The following is a 23,210-nucleotide window of genomic DNA, read 5'->3' as shown; positions in this document are numbered from 1 at the left end:
TCAAAACTTTCTCCACAGTGGAAAAGCGCATTTCAGCCGAATTGTACTAGTGTGACTTGTAAGCAATAGGTACTGTATCTCCTTCATTAAAAGTTAGGTACGTGAAACCCACCGTCCCAGGGACAATTCTTATCACCAGGTTGGTCTGGTTATCACGAGTCTGTAAATATTCAGAAGCGAGCAAATCAGCCTGCAAAGACTGCAGAATAGCTGAATGCTCTGGCAGCCAGCATGATTTGGAAAAAGATGGTTGTATCAAAGCATACAAAGGCTTGATACGCTGGGCATATTCCGGAATGTATGTTCTCCCGAAATTCAAAAAGCCCAGTAAAGATTGTAATTTTTTCAGTGTTGTTGGAGAGCGCAGCTGTGCGCATTTCTCCAGGAAGTGAGGAGCCAAGCCTTTTCCTTCATTGTTCAGTTCATAGCCTAGAAACAACACTGTGTACTCTGCAATGTGCGATTTTGCAAAGTTAAATTTGTAACCCATGTCTGCAAAGTTACAAATAATACTGTTCACTCGACACAGATGCTCCCAAAGTTCGTCGTCTGTGAGATAGATGTCATCCACATAGGAACAAGCATCTGGGTCTACCCTCTCCAACAGAGAGACAATGCGGGAGGAAAATACTCCAGGACTATTCTTATAGCCCATTGGGAGACGCCGAAACATTTTTTGGACACCACCGCATGTGAAAGAAGTCCATTGGGAACTTAGACCGTCCAATGAATGGGCATAAAAACCTTTGGAAATGTCAAGCGTGGTTTTGAACCGCTTACGCACAAGACTATTTACAAGGGCAGAGCCGTGAGTATTCTGTACTGCAGTTACGGCAATGCGAGTTCAAATGCCGGTAATCCAAAACCAAACGATAAGAGCCGTCCGGCTTGTTTACAGTAAAAAAGGGGTTATTCATCGGTGACACACATGTTTCAATTACACCCTGATATTCCAATTGTTCAAGGATTGCTGCGACCGAAGCTTTGGCTTCACGTCGTATGGGATATTGAGGTTGAGGCTGCGGCTGAGACCGTAAAGGAATCTCCTGGTTTGGGGACAATTTATCCCAGCCACACTGATTGCGGTACACAGCCGGTGCAAGCGCCAGAGCCCACTCTTCTGCAAAGTGCAGCGCTTCCACTCTCGAAACAGTGTTTGCGAAACTGGGGAGGATTACCTCCTCCCCTCTTGGAGCTGCGAGCACAAAAGGTGGAGGCCAGTCAGCCTCCGAAAGCAAAATGTCATACGTAGATGAAAGATTTTCCCAAAATACCCCTTTTATGGTACGCTGTATGCCACCTTCAATTAACAGGACAATTTCAAAAAGTCTATCAGGGGGAGCAACTCTTGTATCAGCTGTTTCGATCACAACATAAGTGTCAGTCGCTGTCACCTTCAGTAGTGGACGGAAGGCCTCTCTCACTATGGTAATCTCCGCCGCGCTGTCCAGCAAGGTCAGAGCCCACGTCAGATTCCGAAGCCGCGTTCTCACAATCTGTGGCATATCGATGCGCCGTTAAGGCTGCGACTTTTTTCTTGGCAAACTGCGGTCTCTGAGGCGTAGAGCCCTCCTGCTTGTCTGCACCATTGCGCAGGTGGGGCTGACCACGTCCTTGCTGGCCACCCCGGCCCATGCCGCCCCCTCCACCACCAGTTGACGGAGCCGATGAGTCCTGAAAGGAACGAGGAGAGCGTTGGTCAGAAGCCTGAAACCGATCAGGAGATTTATTCATCGCGCGGTCGCGCAAATCATAAACACGTTCCGACTGCGCAGGCAACGGAGACGCAGGGCGAGATGTCTGAGCCTGTTGTTGCTGTTGCTTACCCTGATTCTGTTTTTTAGGCCAATTTTGTTTTTTATTGGTATTGGGTTGAACAGCCGCTGCCGAAGTCTGTCCCTGGGGCTGCTTTTTCTCTTTATCAGAAAAAGGCTTAAGACCCTTGGCATTGCGGCCAACCGTTTTATAAGCCGCCACAATTCCCTAACTGACGGGGTTTTTCGGGATCGGGAACCGCCTTTAACGCGTTAGCCACCTGAAAGTCCACTGCATCTCCCTTGACATTTGCAAGGATCAGATCGCAAACCACATCAAAGGTGCCACACAGCCGCATACCCAATTGAACCGCAGACTCCGGTCCGTGGTCATTTTGAACACGTTTAAGGACTGTAGACAGATTGGACATAGACGGGGTGCCATAGCACCTCGAATAGACCGCTGCAAAAGTCTTACCCCAAGACTCACAGTCACAAAGCTCAGGGGCTAAATCCTTTGGCAAGCTAAGCGTTAGAATCCGGTGTTTTTCACCAGGAGTCGTATTCGGAAATACCGCTTCCAGCTGGTCAAATTTCTCGGCAAGCCAGAAAGGAAAATCATCCTTATCTTGGGGCTTTCTGCCCATTATGGAATTTACCATGACAGGACTGATTTTCAAACCAGCCTGCCCTGCCGGAAGGGCTGCACCTCTAGGGGCTGCACCTTGAACATTACGACTTGTGTAATGTACAAGGGCTCTAATCACGGCAATAGCGACTACATGAAGTCGCCTAAGTTCACCTAAGTTACAAGTGCCGTGATTAGGGTGAGGAGTAAATCCAGCCAAAGCGGGCCAATTTGCGCCCGGAATGGACAAAGGACCTAATCTCGGAGCGGTTAAAGAGTGGGGTAGGGTGCCACCAAACCAAACTCCATGCTGCCAAATATCAATAGGTACTTCCTGTGCTCTGTACGGAGCATATTCCGCAGGTACAGGTGACGCAGTGTACGAGTGGAACACACCAGAATTTGCGTCCACTGCCGGAAATGTCACCCACGAATAAAACAGTTCGTATGGGTAAGCATGTTCCGCACTCACCACCAGACCCACAGCCAAGCCATCCAAAGGGACATCATAAGCCCGCAAATGATCACGCACCGCAATGCGACTATGCTGCGGAATGTCCACGGCTTGTGCCATGACTGCACAGGAACGTGAAAAAACAAAGATTACTTTGTAGCACAACTGGGTAGTAATTCAAGGAAACCGTTTTAGATAGATTCAAGCTTGAAAAGACCTATTTCAAAAATAGGTAGGTTTTTCCGACACCACCGTTTTCCGGAAACGGGAATGAAGGGGTTAAGGTTTGAATGATATAGATATAAGGCCAACAACGTATGGGCGCCATGCAGCAGGGTTTCCGTTCTCCCACAGAACTGTGCATAGAGATCTAGAACCTCAGTGAATTAGGGTGACCCAAAACTCACCTTAGTATCCAAAATCCCCTTACCGAAGTAGCTACAGTGTCTCATTGGTCATAACAAACTCCCAATGACTTAGACAAACCAGAACATGAACTTAGGTTACCTCAGGTCTCGTGGGACACATGAACACTCTTTCGCTCTATAATCATTTCAAACCAGAACGGGGAGTAAAAGAAGACACGTGCAAATTTGAAATATTTATTATTCAATGCAAGGTTCTCAAACGCAGTATCTTATATAATACCAGAATACATATTATAAAAATCAGAGTTATCAGCATAGTCACTAATCCATAGTAAGCAAACGGTGATAGCATATTATAATGCAAAAAATCAATAGAAATCTGTATCACTTATATTTCGTGCACCCTATTTAGCATACTATATTATATCTAGGAAGGTCTCATTTGGGTTTTAGCAGGGCGGGCCCATACCTCTAAATGTCAGTAGGAGAAGATCACATCATCAGCTACCAGCTCTCTGCATGCGAAGCACCATCAAGTGTGTTTTTGCATTCTCAGTAACTCTATCTTAAACCCGCTTAGAGCCCAATGTTGGCAGCAACTGTATTTGTGTTATGTCTAGTGGTGCGAGGATCAGAGCTCCCAGCAACCTTGTGTTAGGTTATTCTTAGAGCGTTCAGCACCCACTGTTCAGACAGTGTACCAAGCACGACTGATATCAGAGCAATAACATATTATTCTGAAATAAATCACATCTTTCGTCTAGGTTGAAAGCTACAATAACAATTATGTGTCATGTGCAAACTGAAGCCAAAGGAAAATATGTTGTTTAAACATTTAATAAACTCATGCTAACTTAACACAGTATATAGAAAAGCAGCATCAATATGACAATGTCTTGTGGTAATCTGTTGATAGTGGTGGGTGTACATGGCTCCTAAGATAGATACAAGGCAACAGAAAGAAACTGCAGGTAGAGTGTTTGTTGTAAGTGGAATCAATACGCATTTGGCCACTGATAAAATCTTACCTGCCATTAAACAAATAAGTAGAAGGTGTAATCAACGAGGTCCCTATGCCTGAATGTGTAGGGATAAAAGTTGCAAGCAGTGGTGGGCGAGCCACTAAAGGCTTGAGCCTGGCTTGAACCAGTTGTCTAGCTCTGGCTCAGCTCAAGGTCCTCTACGACTCTTGGGGCCAAAAAATGGCAAGCTTTGGTGCACTTCCTTTGCCTCCCTCCCCTACCCACCTTCACAAGGTCTTATTTCAGTCTACAAGCTCTTTTGGTGTAGCAGAAGAGGGCCAGGCTAGGACCACTTGTCACTTGCATTTGATTGACCATTATCAAAATGTAAAAAGCCCTCAGCGCTGACCAGCCTCTCTTATGCTGCACCCATGGGGGCCTCGGCACCGGCTAGCCTTTCAGAGGCTGATAGTGGGGGGAATCAAAAAACAAAATGTTAGATTCTCTGGTCAGCTCTTCTGCTGTTGCATCCAGCAATGTCCCTACAGCACAGCAGGCACTTTTTAAAACTGTGATGGCGCTATTTTCAGGGATAGAAGAAAAAGTTTGCAAGATAGAGGAAACTGGAGGATGATAGTAGTACAACATAGGGGAAAAACTCACAATAGCAACACAACCAATTAAAAAAGCACAGAAGACAGTTCAGAGAAGAGGCAGCAAATGGAATTGCTTGACTTCGAGAAGAGACAAAGGAGAAAGTGAGCACGAAAATAGAAGATCTAGAAAGAAAGAGAAAGCAAAACAGAGAGATATGGTGCAGCCAAGTCAGAGAGGGAGAATGTGGGGATGGGGAAGAGCAAATCTTTCATATACACCCACTCTATTTTTTGCTCTTAGATAACCTATTGTGACTGTTCTATAATTGAATAAGTAATTACTTTTGCATTTTTGCACAAATTGACCCAAAGCACTCCTGGTCAAGAATTTGCATTGAGAGCTTTATGCTTTGATTAATATAAACAAAATCCCTTGAAGGTACGCTCACCTTTCCATATTCTTTGCCCAAACCCTCAAAGGTATATTGGGTTGCTTGCTTTTTTTGCTAACATCTCTCATGAGACATGCTGATTGCATGCTCATTGTGTGGGGTGTCCGATTCACAGGTTGCGACCCTCGGAGGGAGGACCTACCCATAGTAGTGCCTCATTCTACCTCTTTACTGCACTGCTAAGCGTGCGCCTGTGTGTGACCGGAATTGTATGGTGCGACACGCATCAACGTGCACCAGACATTGTGCCTCATTTTCAGCTGGGTGCGGAGGAGCGGATTCGTGTTCAGTTGTGCCCAGATTGCCTGGGTGCTACTTTAATCGACGTGTGTCTGTCAGGGTGCCTCCTCCTTTCAAGAGGCTCTCCTGCTTCATCCCTTTTCATCAATTGTTCCTTTTGTGCCCTCAGCGCAGCAGATCAACTGCTCTCTCCCTTCCCAGCCCAATGTGTTGCCAGGTAGTATTGCTAGGATTGGACCTGGGTGGTGAGAGTAACTGACTGGGCTGAAGAACGCTTCTGAGAGCCGGTCAAGAGAGGGCGTGACCCCCGCTGTGCTTCGCAGAACTGGGCTTGTGCCAGAAGGCAAATTGAGGAATCTTTTGAATGAACGACTATCGCCCTCAGCCTGATTCTACTCCGCATCCAAAGGGTGGTGGCCAAACCCCTATTTGTTGACTCATACTCCCACCTTCTTCCTTAGAACCCTGATTAAGTGTGATTCCTGCCGCAATCAGCCTAGAAACAAGGGAAGAGTAGTTTATCTCCAACCGGAGGGTATAGGCTAGTTGGGATTAGCTGCAAGGCGAAGGATGGCTTGGGCCGTGGGGTCCACATGTGTATTATCAACTGAACTTCCGGATATCAGTAGCACCGCATTATGGTGCTGGGTGCGTGCAAGTGCACTCCATACAACCTGCCTGATATCCTTGGCACAGCGTATCTGGAGTGGGAGTAACTGCATGAGGACCGCCTGTTATTATTTACACCGCACAGCAGCGTTGCTTTACATGCTGATGCCTTTCCATTGGTTTTTACCTGTGTGACCTTGGCCTGCAGTGCTGTTTATAGTGCCATAATTAGCTGTTTGTATACATTTTTGACATCTTTGTGATCTGAGGTGCACCCTATAACTCTGTGGTATTGAATAATAATAATTGCAGGGGGGCCCTGGTTCTTCCTTTTTGTACCGTCTAAGGGTGCTGGAGGATAAAGTAGGATCTTTCCCAAGTGTGTATAATACTGATATCATTTTAACACGGTTGGGCGTAGTGATATTTCCAAATGTGTTTTATGTCCAGAAAATACATGATGTTCATGTTGTGGTAATTAATGTGTGTGTATAATACAAACTTTATTTACATACACCACATGTAGTGTCTCTTTTGTGATGCTCAGTGTATTTATTGTGTGAGAGTGCTGTGCCAATGCTTTACACATTGCCTCTGTGATAAGTCTGGCTGCTCAGTGCCAAGCTACCCAAGGGTGAGTGCAGATTATACAGCAAATTTAATCACCCACCCATGAAATGAATGGGAGGCTTTGCCTGGCTAGGGCTCCACCTCACCCAACCAGAAATTACCAGTTCCAACAATGTCATAGTTCAAATGCAAACATTATTGGTTAGAAGCCCTCTACCTTAGTTGAATAATGGCAGCAAAGTCACATAGGGCCATGTGTCCAGGGCACTGAGAGATGAGGGATCTAAACATTCTCTCATGAAGAATGAACCTTTGGCTGATTGGTGAGGCATCAACTAATTTAGAAAATATGTGTGGGGAATGAATTTCATGCAGAGACCAGACCACGAACCACTGGTAGATCTCTTTATGATAAAGGGGTAGGAAAATTAACTCTTCCAATGTCTAAATGGTTATTTAGATTACAGTATTATGTATTTAAAGTTGAATACGTATGTCAAAGAATATTGCAACAGACTGTTTATCACAGTAATTTTTGTCATCTGACAACATAGGTGAAGCTAAATTGAATGTGTTGTGGCAGAAGTGCATGCTGTAATTCAAATGTGTGTCTCTCGGTATTAGTCAACAAGGATGTAGATGTGATGGAGTGTCGCAAAATGTGGTAACGTTTGAACAGTTCGTTTGGCCTCCAAAGAATTTGCGAGGAGAAGAAGAAAATATTTTTTTCAATGTTGCAATGATCTTCAAATGGCAGGAAGGTGTCTTATGAAGCATGGATTTCTTAGTGATTTCTAGAGATTGCACACAATTAGTATCAAATAAAATGAAGATTTCTCTTTGGAAGTTGTGTCCTCTTAAAACTTTGATGTACCATCCACAAAGCAATGGGTTAGTGGAAAGAAGGAATTAAAGGTTGAAAGAAGGTATTGAGAGTTTAAAGAAGGTCTACTATTGAGGACCGGAGCGAGGCAGTGTGATAATTTGTGTGGCTGCGTCGCGAAATAGCCAATTTATCAACAGGTTTTACTCCATATAAATTGATGCACAACACAGATTTTTAGTTTAGGGCTTTCAGAAAGTAGAATATTTGTTTGCATGAAGACGAAGGCCAGGAAGATGTGTTGTCTGAGTGTGCTTAGTGAGGTGGAAGAGATGGATATGTGCTTGGTAAATCGGTTATGTTAAAATTAAGCCAGAACGTGAAGTTGGGTTTGTTCAAATATTCAAAGCTTTCCAAGTGGTGAGAGTTAGAAGAAAAATGCTGGAAATATCGAAGGGAAAAGTGTGTTAGAATGAATACTGAAGAAGGGTGAAGAAGTGAGTGATGGGTAAGGAGTATGAAACAGAATCAGGAAGAAACCTGAAAAGCTGGAAAATTATGTGACTTTGTGATTATTCCTATTGTTTGTAACACAATTAGTGGGATATTTAGGCTTTCCAATCTGCCTATTCAACCCACAAAGATTTTGTCATTCTGTGGTTGCTTTATAGTAAATCATTTGTATAGTTAACATTGGGCACAATATGGTTATCTTGTGTTGCTTTAGTATGAAATAGTTCATGTTCATCATGTAGCTATAATTTGTTATAAATCAAACAGCCTATATTCACCATTTTATTGCTTATAATACTCATATTTTTCTTTGTTTCCTATTTCACGGCATGGGAATGTGCAGTATTGCTTGCAGTACTTGATATGTCATAGTTTGGAACACCATGGTGTAGAACAATGTGGCATAGCATTCTGTAGTGGAAATTACTTGGAAAGTTTCAGCTCAAGCAGTTGGTACTCGTTCATTAAACTATATAGCCAGGTCCCCTAATAATAATACATATACAGTTCCTGCCATGCATGTGCATTGTTAGAAAAATACATATAAAAAACAAATATGAAGGCTTCCGCTACGCTGGCTAGGCGTTGTGGTCCCTTACCTGCAGGCTGTTCCTTACCTGGTCTGCTGCTGTCACGGGAACTCTTGCCTTTGCCATTACTGACACTGCCTACCTCTACTCTATGTAGAACAAACTCATAAGTTCATGTCCCAGTTACCCTCAAGCCACACCAGCAGCACTATGGATGTGACAAGCAGTGCGAAGGGGCAGTTGAGTAACTATGGGAGTGGATGATGAAGGCTACTAGATAAGCATGTGCATGTATTATTGTGTGTGTGTGTCCTTATGTCTGTGTATGTGCCTGCCTCTTTGCTTGTCTGTGTGTACGCCTGCCTCTTTACATTTTTGTGTGTGACTGTCTATGTGGACATATGTTTGTGCATGGGTTTTCATATGTGTCTACATATGAGGCATTCAATGACATACGGATACACTGCCTGAAATATTTTGAGAATACTAGAAATAAGATAGCAATTGCTGGCTTATGAAGGCAAAACCTGACATTTTGATTTAGTCATCTATATATTATTGTAAACATTTTGTACATTGTAAGAAGGCAATCCTTGACATATTATGGCCATACCTGGTATATGATGATGATCATTGTAATATAGATGAAATCCACGATGCATGCTTAGCAAACCTTGCATATAAAGTTGAGAGGTGACACATGATGGTAATATAGCTTTCACAGAGCATGATAGGCTCTTCATGGGAATATAAGGTAGAATATGTCCAAGTAGTAAATTACCGTACAAGGTGAAAATAACAGGTTGATGTTTGAGGACAAATTTAGAATAGCTGGTAACAGCATTAACCCGATGTAACAAGATCACTGTATTTTGCCAGAAAAAAGGTAGTATTAAAGGGCAATTTTTTTTTAACAGTGCACTTACTCTGGGGACAAAATAAGTGTATTCACTTTAAATGAAAATAAGCTAATATTGGATAAAGAAATTATGTTTGGGAAAAAATTGTTCATTTGGCAAAAACGAGAAACTGCTATTTGGTAGAAGAATGAATTTTCAAGTAAGGAAACATTGACATCAGGGGTAAAATTAGCGCAATTATTGATAATGTGTAGCTCATGAGTGAGCGCAAATAAATGCACTTTTTAAATAGTCCAAGATTATGGTTTTTTTTACATTTTTTTGAACTATGAGGGCATACAGGAACTCACATTTATTGTTATTAGGCTTTCTCACCACCTTCTCTCTCACCAAATTTAATCAGCTAAGGAAGACTGACATAATTTACAGGTCACCAAATGGAAGTAAGGTCTAAGCACACCCTTTCAGTCAAGTCATGTCAAGGAAAGCTTTATTAGACTGTTGTTGTAACAATCATAAAAGCACAAGAATAAATACAAAATGACATTATCACAAAATTACATGCATAAAAAACAGCAATCCAAAATGCCATTAAAATATTTAATTAGTGTTAAAACTACAGTAATAAAAACCATAAAAATATCAAATGTCAGTTCTACTATAGTTCATTCATCGTTATGATTTTCCTTTGAGCAAGTACCTTCTTGAAGAACATAGCTAAGCACCAGGCAGTTATTTCATTCTCTAAAAACTGTAGCCTAATCAGTATGGGCGGCATTGCCACAATCCCTGTAATTTTAAAATCAGTAAAATATACGCTTTCCTCAAGCTACATAACATTTACAAAATAAAACCAGATGGATGGTGGACTGGGTAGAGTGATTGTCACATGGACATAAAGGCAAAGCCTGTGCCCAATCATTGATTTTAGGGAAGGTCACGAGTCTGTAAATAATGTCCAGCCTGAACCAAGTTAACAACCGCATGTCCCAAGTGCCAGGTACAAAAGTAAGGTAAGTTTCCATTTTACAGGTGGTTACAATTAACTGTTCTTTCCTTACAATGGATTTAATAATTTCTCCTGTCATTCTTGCTGTGACCAGTAGCTGAAAGCACTCTTTTCTTAGAGCCTTTCTAGAAATTGCCTGTATGGACCTAGGATCAGTAAAGTATTCGGGTGATTAATATCATTCATAAAATCACACACATACTTTACCCACGGGATCTTTAAAGCCCCTTCCAGTTTTAGGCAGTCCTGTAGGATCTCCCTATTTAGCTTCGGTTGATCCTTTGTCCAGATCCTGTTCCACAGGAGAATTAGTTCTAACTTAATAAGATCCGAAATGAAAGAAAGACCCAGTTCATCGCGGCAGGCATAAGAAGGTAAGCTGGCAGGTATCGATATAATATATCTTAAAAACGAGTTTTCCATGGTTTGTATGGAGTAGGTATTAGCAAAGCCCCATACATCTGCCCTGTATATTACATTAGCGGTGCATTAAGCCTTGTAAACTAGAATGTGCTCCCATGGCGGCTTCCTTCCTAACTTTCTTGAGAAAGATGCCAGGGCGGCTGTTGTCTTCCCAAGTGCCAATTGTTTTGCAAGAATGGCTTGAGCCCACGAGTCGCCTTGAAAAATACTGAGATAAGAAAAGCTCTTAGTCTGTTCTATTTTTGCCTGTCCACAAACATGCTTTTCATCCTCTGTTGTCCAAGTCCACAGCTCATTGTATAGCTCTTAGAGATATTAATCCGAAGACCAAGATCCTCCATAAATGTGTTAAAACTATCTGACATTAATACTGCATCATTCGCGTAGAGGAGAGCAGGTATTGGGCGTCCATTCACAGAGGGAAAATATTGATTGATTCTAAGGAGTGCTGGGAACAGTCCATTAATATATAAGTTAATTAGGAAGGGGGCTAGCACACAGCCTTGCCGAAACCCCCTTTTAACGGGAAAGGCAGATGTGAGCTCGCCATCCAAAACAAAGCGCACTCTTGCCATTGCATCACCATACAAGTGTCTTTAAAAAAGGATAATGTGGGGATCAACCCCAAGAACCAAGAGACCCTCCCGCAATCTATTGTGTTTTACAGAATTGAATGCCGTTGTAAGGTTAACAAAAGCTAGGCAAAAAAGGCCTTTTTTGGCTCTCATGTATTTACCTATCAGTAAGGGCAAATTTAAGCTCTGCTCACTTGTCCCCAAGCCTTCTCTAAAACCGTATTGTATGTCTGATAGGACTGAGTTCTTTTCTGCCCAGGCTTGCAGGCGTTCTAAGATAACCCGTCACACTACCTTGACCATCGAATCTATTAAGGAAATAGGTCTGTAACACCCAGGATCATCTTGGTCCCCTTTTTAAAAAATTGGTTAGATGATGGATTCCGCCAAAGTCTTTGGCATAGGGGACATGCAGCTGGCACTAATAACTTGTGTTATGATGGGCCCCCAGAGAAAAATATTTGACCTAAACAAATCCACGGGTACTCCATCAGGGCCAAGTGCCTTACCAACCTGGCTCGCTGACAGTGCTATTTCCACTCCCCCAAGGTGATCTGAAAATAACACGTCGTTAATGCATAATATATCCTAACTATTCCTAAGACATGTTTTTTCCCTTTTCACTTGTGCATACAAAATGATGTTCTCTTTGAGAAGTGATGAGATTTTGGATGCAGACTCACCTGTTTGTGGGTCCAGCCTTCCATGTTCCCTAAGAAAGACACAATCCCCCAATCCAAGAGCGCCACTTCCTGGAGCTCCTTCTCACTCAGCTGCTTGGCTAAATGTCCCAGCTGTAGAATGTGAACCATCTCCATGGATCTGACGGGCCCAAACAGCTGCAGAATACAAGCATAGAATAGCACTTAGAACATGTGCAAATTATAGTACAGTTCAAGACTACGTTCTGGGATAACATAACACAAAACAGGCGGGACAGGAGAAAAACCTACGCCCTCCACGCTCTTCCCCTTTGAACCTGGATCTCAGAGCAGTTTGCTGATAGCTGGATTATTTTAGGAGTCTAATTAGAAGTGTGGCTACGGAGACTCAACAGTTTCTGGACATTGTGGCATACCTCCATTATTGCTAGAACTACTTTAGAGCAATACAGAAACTAACATTCGTTTTCTAAAACATAATCCATTGTTGGAAGAAGCTGCTCCTTTCTCTTTACATGAAGGTCAACATTTGAGGGGCTTATGACAATTCTGAAAAAAAGTATGCTCTTTTCTTTTTGCTGGGTACCTCATGTAGGACTAGTTAGCACTAGACCAAAGCCTCTGCGCACCAACATCAGAAGGTTCCTCGAACTTTGCAGATGGTGTGGAGTTTTAAGGATTTGACACTCAGTCTTTCTTGCACTAAAAAGAGAGCAGGAGATGCAGAGCTGTTGTACAATGTTCTAGCCCTGAGTCTGCCACAGTGAGGAGTCTGTCAGAGGTGGAGTAATGCGTGTGGGTGTTTCGAGATCCAGAGAGAAGGAGTTCTTTTGTGTTGGCTTAAAAGAGTGAGTATATTACTCTTACAATAAATGGTAAGAACAGTAGACGTTGTCTCGATGGGTCATGAGATCCCTTGTCTGTCCAGACCCAACAAGGGTATATTTTCTATATGGAAGTGCTGGCGGGAATGGTAAGGCTGAAAGTGAGAGTCGGAGTCCTGGGGTATTAGGTGTTAAATCTGGCCCTAACCCTATCTCCTTCTACATATGTCCACAAAGAATGTTGTTTTTGTTGAAATTCTTTCAGAATTGCTCTCCTTTTGTAAGCTGGTCTTTATTTTTCACAGTGTTTTTTTTCCTTTCCACAATCGCCCCTATGCATGTGAATTGACCTGCATTTGACCTCTTCAGTAAAACCAGCAGAATTCATCTGGATCCAAATTACCAAAATTCTGCAGAATTCCTATCAACATTACTATTTGTTATGCCTGAATGTCCTATATGCTCTTGTGATCTACAGCACTCTTGCATCTCTGTACTAATTTGTGCAGTCCAATACAAACTGCAGCTTAACACGCCATCCATACTTTATTCTAGCACTGACATAACAAGAAACAAAATTAATGCATTTCCACACAAATCTGGATGGGAGAATTGTAATGATGCTGGTTATTCCTCCCCCAGGGAGCACAGGACACGTGTGGCTTGAGAACTGGTAATTTATTCTGCAGTCGGGAGAGTGCCGGGAAATACGTCCGAGCCGTGTTCCAGCGGGCACTCAATGCCCCTAAAATGGCAGACGCGTGATTACGTCATCACGCCACCGCACAACAACTGGAGCACTACACTACATATTTCCCTTCTTTATTATACACAAAATCGAATCACATCAGTTTTTGGAACACCGCCGCTGATGAAGCCAGCCCAAACGGCATTCTGTGGAACTGATAACATCCGAATGGCGGTATGAATGATGTGAGTTTGCGGCTCGTGCGGTGAAGGGCTATCTGGTGATTAGCCGAGGTAAGGTCGATAGTGGAAAACCACCTTATCCCTTTCATATTGGCCAGCATCTCATCTATCCTGGGCAGAGGGAATTTTTCCACTATTATGTTTTTGTTTAGTTCCCTCAAATTCACGCACAAGCGGACTTTACCATTGGGTTTCCTCACCACCACCAGGGGTGGCAACCATTCCGCACAGCTTATTGGTTCGATTATGCCATTTTCTTCCAGCCTCTGCAGTTCCTGTTGCACTACGTCTCGGATGGCTAGCGGTATATTCCTCACCTTGTGGCACCCCGGTCTTGCGTCTGCCTTGAGATCGATCTTGTGTGTAAATTTCATCAGTTTTCCAACCTTGCCCCCAAATACTGCGGGGAATTCCTCCTTCACTGTGGTGACATCAGCTCAGCGTTCTGAGCCCGTCATCAATACTTGTGTGTCACCTCACGGGTCCAGCTGTATGCCTAGATCGCCTTGGTCCATCCATCTGAGCGGCTTTTCGCTGCAACGTACAGGTTGCACTCCGCACTTCGCTCTTTAAATTCAAATTTCAATATCCGAAATCCTACCATGGGGATGGGTTCACCTGTGTAGGTGACCGGTCAAATTTCTGGCGGCTCCAGCTGAGGCCCCAGGTTGCGTCTGCCACTGGATTCAAGCAAGCCGGGCTGAAGACGGCTGGAATGCCAGAAACCGGTCCACAGAAGCTTGTTTCCGGTCCAGGGAAGACATGGCTTGGCAGTTCGGGCTGGACTGTTCCCATGAGGCACAGGGTCAGACTGATTTGCATATAGCCATGTCTGAACTGGGGTGGCAGAGTGGGCTAAAGAACGGTGATGGATTAAACTCAGATCTTTTGACTGGGTGTGAGTGTTTGATTGATTCAGATGCTCCGTCCATCACCACACCCTTTTGTACCGCTTTTGGCCGCCATAAGTGTGGCAGGGTATGCTCAGACGTGAGTCCCTTGCTCACTTTGCCACTGGATTCAAGCAAGCCGAGCTGAAGATGGCTGGAATGCCAGAAACCGGTCCTCAGAAGCTTGTTTCCGGTCCAGGGCAGACATGGCTTGGCAGTTCGGGCTGGACTGTTCCCATGAGGCACAGGGTCAGACTGATTTGCATATAGCCATGTCTGAACTGGGGTTGCAGAGTGGGCTAAAGAACGGTGATGGATTAAACCCAGATCTTTTGACTGGGTGTGAGTGTTTGATTGATTCAGATGCTCCGTCCATCACCACCCCCTTTTGTACAGCTTTTGGCCGCCATAAGTGTGGCAGGGTATGCTCAGACGTGAGTCCCTTGCTCACTTTGCCACTGGATTCAAGCAAGCCGGGCTGAAGACGGTTGGAATGCCAGAAACCGGTCCTCGGAAGCTTATTTCCGGTCCAGGTAAGACATGGCTTGGCAGTTCGGGATGGACTGTTCCCATGAGGCACAGGGTCAGACTAATTTGCATGTAGCCATGTCTGAACTGGGGTGGCAGAGTGGGCTAAAGAACAGTGATGGATTAAACCCAGATATTTTGACTGGGTGTGAGTGTTTGATTGATTCAGATGCTCCGTCCATCACCATCCCCTTTTGTACCAGGTTGCGTCTGAAGCATTCATCCCATACCGTTCTTTGTATTATGGTGTATGGGGACCCTGAGTCTGCCACCATCTTTATCGGTATCCCCCCTACCACCAGGTTGTATTGCGGTTTCTTGGAGCGGTTGCAGTTGATGCCCAAGATGTGTTCTTCTACACACAGCATGCTGGCCTCCTATTCCTCTTCTTCATCTCCTACAGCACCTGCTTCCTGGGCTATGTACTTAACTGTCGGTCTTTTTGCGACGACACACCTTTTAGAACTGCCCGTCAATTCCACAGAACATGCATTTGGCGTGAAAGGCCGGGCAGCGTTTGTCGTACGCAGCGTGGGCTGGGCTGCCACATCGGTAGCATTCTTTCTTTTTCTCCCTGAGTTGACTTCTACCTTGTTCAGCATGGGGTGTCCACTTGGTTTGCATCTTCCCTTCTGCAGCTGCAGTCTTGCTTCTTCCTGGTGGTTCTGTGTCGGTGATGTTGCTGACCATAGGCCTGGCTGCCGCATTCCTCCTTTCTGCATCCGCACACTTCTTATACAGTTCCGCTTTCTTTACCATATCGATAACTTCCTTCAGAGTGGCATCTCCATTCACCCACAACTTGAATTGGATGGCCGAGTTTGACGTGCGCATGACTATTTGGTCCTTGATGAACTCATCGTGCAGGGCGTTGTTACAATACAACTGACTCCAAGAAAGTTCAAAAAATCAAGTTTCTGTGTTTTATTTTAAACGTTCATTCTCAAATTCATAGATTTTCCATGTGTACCATTTCGTAGTTCATGTTATCGACTTAATGGAAGTTTATCAAGAAATGCTCCAATGCATTTTGGACCGAGGGGCCCTTTATCAAGGAGCGCTGCAAAGAAACAGGACATAGCTCTAATCAATGATTGTCTAATGATCAAATGCAAGCAATTATCAAAACATAAACTGAACAACATCATGCAACGGTGTGTGTACATATATGTTTAAGTGACATGTCAAGTATCAAAAGAAATGGAAGAGTCACCGTGCACTATACGTTCAATCGGAGTGTGAAAATAGGGGTAATAGAAAGTAGGTGACGGGATGGACGGGTTCGTGAAAAATGGCTGTCCGCCGGTGCGCTTTAGTGGAAAAGTGACGGAGGTATGGGGGTGGGAAAGGAATGGTAGGTAAAACGATTAAGCAAGCCGCTCATACAAGACGAGACTTACGTGATCAACTTAAGTTGGGTTTCTCATGGAATCTGAGAAGACATAACGTAATGGACAGGTAAGTACAAGAATGCTGTTAAGTGAACATTCTCGCAAGGGCAAGCCTCGGATTAGACTTACTTGGGATGGTAAAACGCACACGGCGTATCGGGGGTGTCTGCAACGGAGTTCAGGGACTTCGGGTAGTGAACGCGGAGTTTCTGGACGGGGATCTAAAGGGGTAGAAACCAATGAAGGACTGATAGCAAAGGGACGAGTGGTGCGGCCATCTTGGAGTGGGGTGAAAACAGAGAGGATAGTTGAACGAGATCAGTTTGCGAAATAAAACAAGATAAATAAACAAAACAAGCAAAACCAGGTCACAATGTATCAACAATGTACCCATTGGGTACTAAAGGTAGCAGCTGAGTTCGATCCGGTCATTCAGACCGTGGGGCTTCAGTGATTGAAGTCTGTAAATCCATGCTGTCTCCCTCTGTAGGAGTACCTTATTAATGTCTCTTCCTTCAATTTTGGGCACCATTTCAAGAACGAGGAATTTAAGTTGAGACACGTTATGGTTGGCTTCATTAAAATGGGTAGCCACACTGGATTTGATGTTTTTGGTGCGAATGTTAGATTTATGTTCATTCAGGCGGATTTCAATCTTCCTGGTAGTTTTTCCGACATATGTCATGCCGCAAGGGCATTTGAGTAGATAGATGAGGTTTGATGAATCACATGTTGCGTCTACATTTAGTTTGATTTTGAAACCTCTCATAGGGTGATTCAAACTGTTTCCTTTAATTATGTTATTGCAGTTGTTGCAGTGGTGACAGGGGCGTGTGCCCGTGTGATTCACTGGTTCCTTAGTTGTATTCGATAGGATCTCTTTAAAGTTCTTTGAGCGGGTGTAGGCAAAGATGGGTGGTTCCTTAAATAGGTCCCCAAAGTCTGGTTCGGAGGATAAAATCCGCCAATGTTTTATGACAATGCTTTTGAAAGTTCTGCTGGATGTTGAGTATCTGGAGACTAAAGCCATTCTCTTACTATCTGTCTTGGTTGAGCCTTTGAGGGATTCTGAACGAGGGATCGCAGATGCTCTTTTGATGGCTTCATTGACTTTTTCCTCGGGGTATCCTCTGTTGAGAAATCTTAATGCCATGGTATGCGTTTGAGAAGTTCTAATTTCTGGGTAAGACACAATACGTTTAATCCATAACATTTGGCTAAACGGTAAATGCCTTTTCAAAGAACTTTGGTGAAAACTGCTGTGTAGTAAGGTGTTGTTGCGGTCCGTGGGTTTTCGGAAAAGATCTGTCTGTATGCCATCAGTGGTTATCTTTATGAGTACATCTAAAAATGTTATTTCCTGATCGCTGATGTTCCATGTGAATTCAATCCGATCATCTTTGGAGTTCAAATCTGTTAGAGCGAGCTCTAAATTTTCTCGGGAATCTTTCCAGATGAAAAATAAGTTGTCAATATAACGTACATAAAGTTTTAGGTTGTCTGTCCAAGTTTTGTTCGTGTAGATGTTGTTAAGTTCAAAGTTCCCCATGTAGATATTTGCGTAGGTCGGTGAGGCGCAATTGCCCATAGCCATGCCGGACATTTGTAGGTACCATTTCTGGTCAAACGAAAAATAACTATGATATAAGGTGAATATCATAAGTTCCAGGATGAATGTTTTGAGAGAATCAGTAATGTCACAAAGAAATAAGGCTTTTTCGACTGCTTCAATTCCACCGTCATGGGGAATGGAGGTGTATAAACTTTTGACATCAGCGGTGCATAATATCAATTGCTCATCCTCATTGATCTTTATTAAGGAGAGTTTATTGAGAAATTCCGTGGTGTCTTTTATGTGACTCTCCAAGTTGGTGACCATAGGTTGTAGATACCGATCGATAAACTTACCGGTCAGTTCGTGTAATGATCCTCTGGTAGAGACAATTGGACGAAAAGGGGGGTTCATGAGATCTTTATGTATTTTAGGTAACATGGTGATGGTGGGGCTTCTCGGGTGTTCCACTATCAGGTATCTTTTAGTTCTCTTGTCGATGATTTCGTCATCAAATGCTTTGTAGATGAGTTTAGACACTTCAGTTTTATATTCGCTCGTGGGGTTCCCACTTAATGGCATGTAGGTGTTTGGGTCCAAGACATGTTCCATTATCCTTTGATTATGTAAGCTGGTGTTGAGGATGACTAGGGCGCCTCCCTTATCGGCTTTAAGGCATTTAATGGAAGTGTTGTTGGCAATTTTTCTTAAGGCATCTTTATCCTTATTAGTGATGTTGTTGCAAATTTTCTTCCTGAAGTTGATTTTGGAAATATCTTGTCTCACCAGGGTTTCAAAAGTGTCGATGCTTTTATGGCTGCTGGGGGGCATGTAGGTGCTAGATGGTCTTAAGCCCAATAGTAAGTCAGGTTTGGTTTCTTTAGGAGGTTCCAGGATTTTCTCAAAAAAGTGTCTTAAGCGTAACTTACGTGTGAGTTTGAAAGTGCTTACTTCTAACTCTAGTAGATTGGTGTTACTTGTAGGGATAAATGACATTCCCTTTTGGAGAGTTTTCATTTCATGTTCCGTGAGGACGGTGTCCGAGATATTGATCACTAACGATTCTTTCTGGTTTTCGTTTTGATCTTCGGAGGTTGCTGGGTACCCTCTGTTTCCTTTTCCTGCCCTTTTGCCCCGTCTGGGTCTTCAGTTCTGTCTGGGCTTTCCTCTTAAAAAGGCTCTGTTGTTGTTGGATCTATATTACTTGATGTTTGTGTCGGTTTCTGACCTTGTGGGGCTGTGGAAGTCGATGGTTCCGTCGGGGTTCTCCTTGGTGGACGACTGGTGTTATCGCTTCCTGAGGAAGAGGTATCAGTATACTGATTATACGGTTTATTTCTTCGGCGTTGGGCATAAACATCCGCCCAGGTGTAGACCTCACCTAATTTGTAATCCAGGGTATCCCGGCGAAATTTGCGAATTTTTCGCTCGTTGATTTCTTTGGCATGTCTATCTAGCTGTTTGTTGATTTCTTCCAAGGTTACTGTGAGTTCCTCAGGGGTGATTATTTCCTTTAATTCGAATACAATGGCCGTGATTTCTTGTGAAAGTTCTAATGATATTTCCGACAGTTCCTCAACAATCAAAAGTATCAAGTCCAGACTGCATTTATTGAGGATGGCATTCCATCTCTCCAAGAATGCTTTTGAATTTTTACATAATGAGGGTTTCAGGGCGATCCGTAGGCCTCGGGGTATGCGGAGTGCTTTGTGGTACTTGATTAGGGTGTTCGCATGTAGTTTCTGGTTTATCCGGCGTTTTGAGAGATATAGAAGTTGTTTGATACATTGTTCCTTTGTTCTGCTTGAAGTAGTTTGTATTAGGTCCTCATTGATGAGTGCATAAATCCTTTCAGTTTCTTCTGTACCGAATGCTAAAGTACTAGCTCGGGCTTCAGTTGATTTGGAGATTTCCTTGTATTGCATTCTTGTGTGATGAAGTGGGGCGTGCTGCCTGCCAGTAGGGCAGAAGGTGTGATTCCTAAACAAGGGTATTGGCGCGGCGCACTGCTTGTTTTTGGAAGGGGGTTTGATTTGATGGTTAACAATATTTATGAAAGTTAAAGGTGCTCCAGCAGGTTACGCAACTGTCCTAATGCATCGAAACTGTTGAAGGGTTGAGTGCGCTACTGGGGCGTAGGCGCATCCCTGCTTTTGGGCACACTTGTGTGGTTCGTTGTTACAATACAACTGACTCCAAGAAAGTTCAAAAAATCAAGTTTCTGTGTTTTATTTTAAACGTTCATTCTCAAATTCATAGATTTTCCATGTGTAACATTTCGTAGTTCATGTTATCGACTTAATGGAAGTTTATCAAGAAATGCTCCAATGCATTTCGGACCGAAGGGGCCCTTTATCAAGGAGCGCTGCAAAGAAACAGGACATAGCTCTAATCAATGATTGTCTAATGATCAAATGCAAGCAATTATCAAAACATAAACTGAACAACATCATGCAACGGTGTGTGTACATATATGTTTAAGTGACATGTCAAGTATCAAAAGAAATGGAAGAGTGACCGTGCACTATACGTTCAATCGGAGTGTGAAAATAGGGGTAATAGAAAGTAGGTGACGGGATGGACGGGTTCGTGAAAAATGGCTGTCCGCCGGTGCGCTTTAGTGGAAAAGTGACGAAGGTCTGGGGGTGGGAAAGGAATGGTAGGTAAAACGATTAAGCAAGCCGCTTGTACAAGACGAGACTTACGTGATCAACTTAAGTTGGGTTTCTCATGGAATCTGAGAAGACATAACGTAATGGACAGGTAAGTACAAGAACGCTGTTAAGTGAACATTCTCGGCAAGGGCAAGCCTCGGATTAGACTTACTTGGGATGGTAAAACGCACACGGCGTATCGGGGGTGTCTGCAACGGAGTTCAGGGACTTCGCGTAGTGAACGCAGAGTTTCTGGACAGGGATCTAAAGGGGTAGAAACCAATGAAGGACTGGTAGCAAAGGAACGAGTGGTGCGGCCATCTTGGAGTGGGGTGAAAACAGAGAGGATAGTTGAACGAGATCAGTTTGCAAAATAAAACAAGATAAATAAACAAAACAAGCAAACTAGGTCACAATGTATCAACAATGTACCCATTGGGTACTACAGGTAGCAGCTGAGTTCGATCCGGTCATTCAGACCGTGGGGCTTCAGTGATTGAAGTCTGTAAATCCATGCTGTCTCCCTCTGTAGGAGTACCTTATTAATGTCTCTTCCTTTAATTTTGGGCACCATTTCAAGAACGAGGAATTTAAGTTGAGACACGCTATGGTTGGCTTCATTAAAATGGGTAGCCACACTGGATTTGATGTTTTTGGTGCGAATGTTAGATTTATGTTCATTCAGGCGGATTTTAATCTTCCTGGTTGTTTTTCCGACATATATCATGCCGCAAGGGCATTTGAGTAGATAGATGAGGTTTGATGAATCACATGTTGCGTCTACATTCAGTTTGATTTTGAAACCTCTCATATGGTAATTCAAACTGTTTCCTTTAATTATGTTATTGCAGTTGTTGCAGTGGTGATAGGGGCATGTGCCCGTGTGATTCACTGGTTCCTTAGTTGTATTCGATAGATCTCTTTAAAGTTCTTTGAGCGGGTGTAGGCAAAGATGGGTGGTTCCTTAAATAGGTCCCCAAAGTCTGGCTCGGAGGATAAAATCCGCCAATGTTTTATGACAATGCTTTTGAAAGTTCTGCTGGATGTTGAGTATCTGGAGACTAAAGCCATTCTCTTACTATCTGTCTTGGTTGAGCCTTTGAGGGCTTCTGAACGAGGGATCACAGATGCTCTTTTGATGGCTTCATTGACTTTTTCCTCGGGGTATCCTCTGTTGAGAATGACAAGCGTGGAGAATCACGACGCGCGCACTTAGGACCCGGCCTCTCCGGACCCCGCCCGCTCCTGGTCTCTGGTGATTGGTCGGGCGGACGGCCCAATCGGCGTCCGACTGACCCATTTCCGCTCTGGCGATATTTCGTGACCCGAGGGTCAGGGGGTGGAGACTCTGGGCCTATTTAGGGTCAACTCCCTGTGACTGGGGTCTCTGTTCCCGCTATCACTCCTGGATTCCTGACTGCACGCCGGCTCCTGGCCATTCTCGAGAGCCAGGCCGGCTTTCCGAAATTCCAGAAGCAGAAGGACTGAGCATCGTTCGTGTAGCCAGGTAAGGGGTCGAGTGCCTCGGGGGCCCCGTGGGCAGCCGTGAGTCACGGTGGGTGCAGGGTAGGGATTGGAGTGTCGCTGCCTTACGGGGCTTACGGCTGTGTGTGCGGGGTTCTTCGTGGTACGGGCTCCTGCCGGGCGGCGTGAACGGTGCTTAGGGGTGTGGGAACAGGGAACTCAGGGCGCGTTAGGTGCTATAGCGAGGTAGTGCGAGGCACGCGATAGTTAGCATGGCGCCAAAAAAGGGTGGACAAAAGCGAAAGGACTCGGAACCTGAATTAGCGCAGATTATGAAATTGCTGCTAAAAAAGTTGAGCAAGGAGACCCCCGATAGCGGGGACGAGAGTGATTCTTCCCAGGGGGAGCAGCCCAAAGTAGTAGAGCGGCCGCGCAGGGGGGTGCGACCGAAGGCTGCTTGTCCTCCATTAAAGAAGAAGGCCAAGGCGCAGCCAAAAGGGAAAGGGACGAAGAATAGGCCTAACCCTGCCGGGGGGAATCAGGACGAGAGATCAGTAGGTCCCGTCCCCACTCCTACTCCATATGCAGAACGGGTCTTTCCTTCAGATCCTGAGCCGGGTGCGGACACACCAGCAGACCCAGTGGGGTCAGTTTTGTCTGAGATTAGGGAAGCGCTTAGGGCGTTGGCACCGGGAGGCGCGGTACCATTGGTTACGGTCCATCCGGCACCGCTCCCGCCGCAGCCGGTGGCCGCAGTGGTAGCCGTTAGCGATCCATTGGATAGCTTGCTGGCGTCAGTTTCCTCCCTAGTGGGCCAATTATCAGCCCCTGAAAGGGTATTAGAGAGAGCGACCGCTGGGGCGGCAGCACCTTGGGTGCCTCCGCAGGTCACAGAACAGGGCGCATTGCAGGATGTTCAGAGGCAGTTGGCGCTTTTAGTCGAGTCGCG

General features: G+C 44.3%; 1 protein-coding gene across 1 annotated transcript in view; it reads right to left on the bottom strand.

Moving 5' to 3' along the window:
* The window catches only part of STRC (stereocilin), a 446,062-nt gene that overhangs the window by 81,625 nt on the left and 341,227 nt on the right, over positions 1-23,210 (bottom strand). The window contains exon 25 of the mRNA XM_086957009.1: positions 12,050-12,205. Coding sequence (XP_086813135.1) covers positions 12,050-12,205 — 156 coding nt within the window. The remainder of the gene's footprint in view (positions 1-12,049; positions 12,206-23,210) is intronic.

Source organism: Lissotriton vulgaris, chromosome 2_1 (assembly GCF_964263255.1).
Source record: "Lissotriton vulgaris chromosome 2_1, aLisVul1.2, whole genome shotgun sequence".
Lineage (NCBI taxonomy): Eukaryota > Metazoa > Chordata > Amphibia > Caudata > Salamandridae > Lissotriton > Lissotriton vulgaris.
This window is presented reverse-complemented; position numbering and strand designations above follow the sequence as displayed.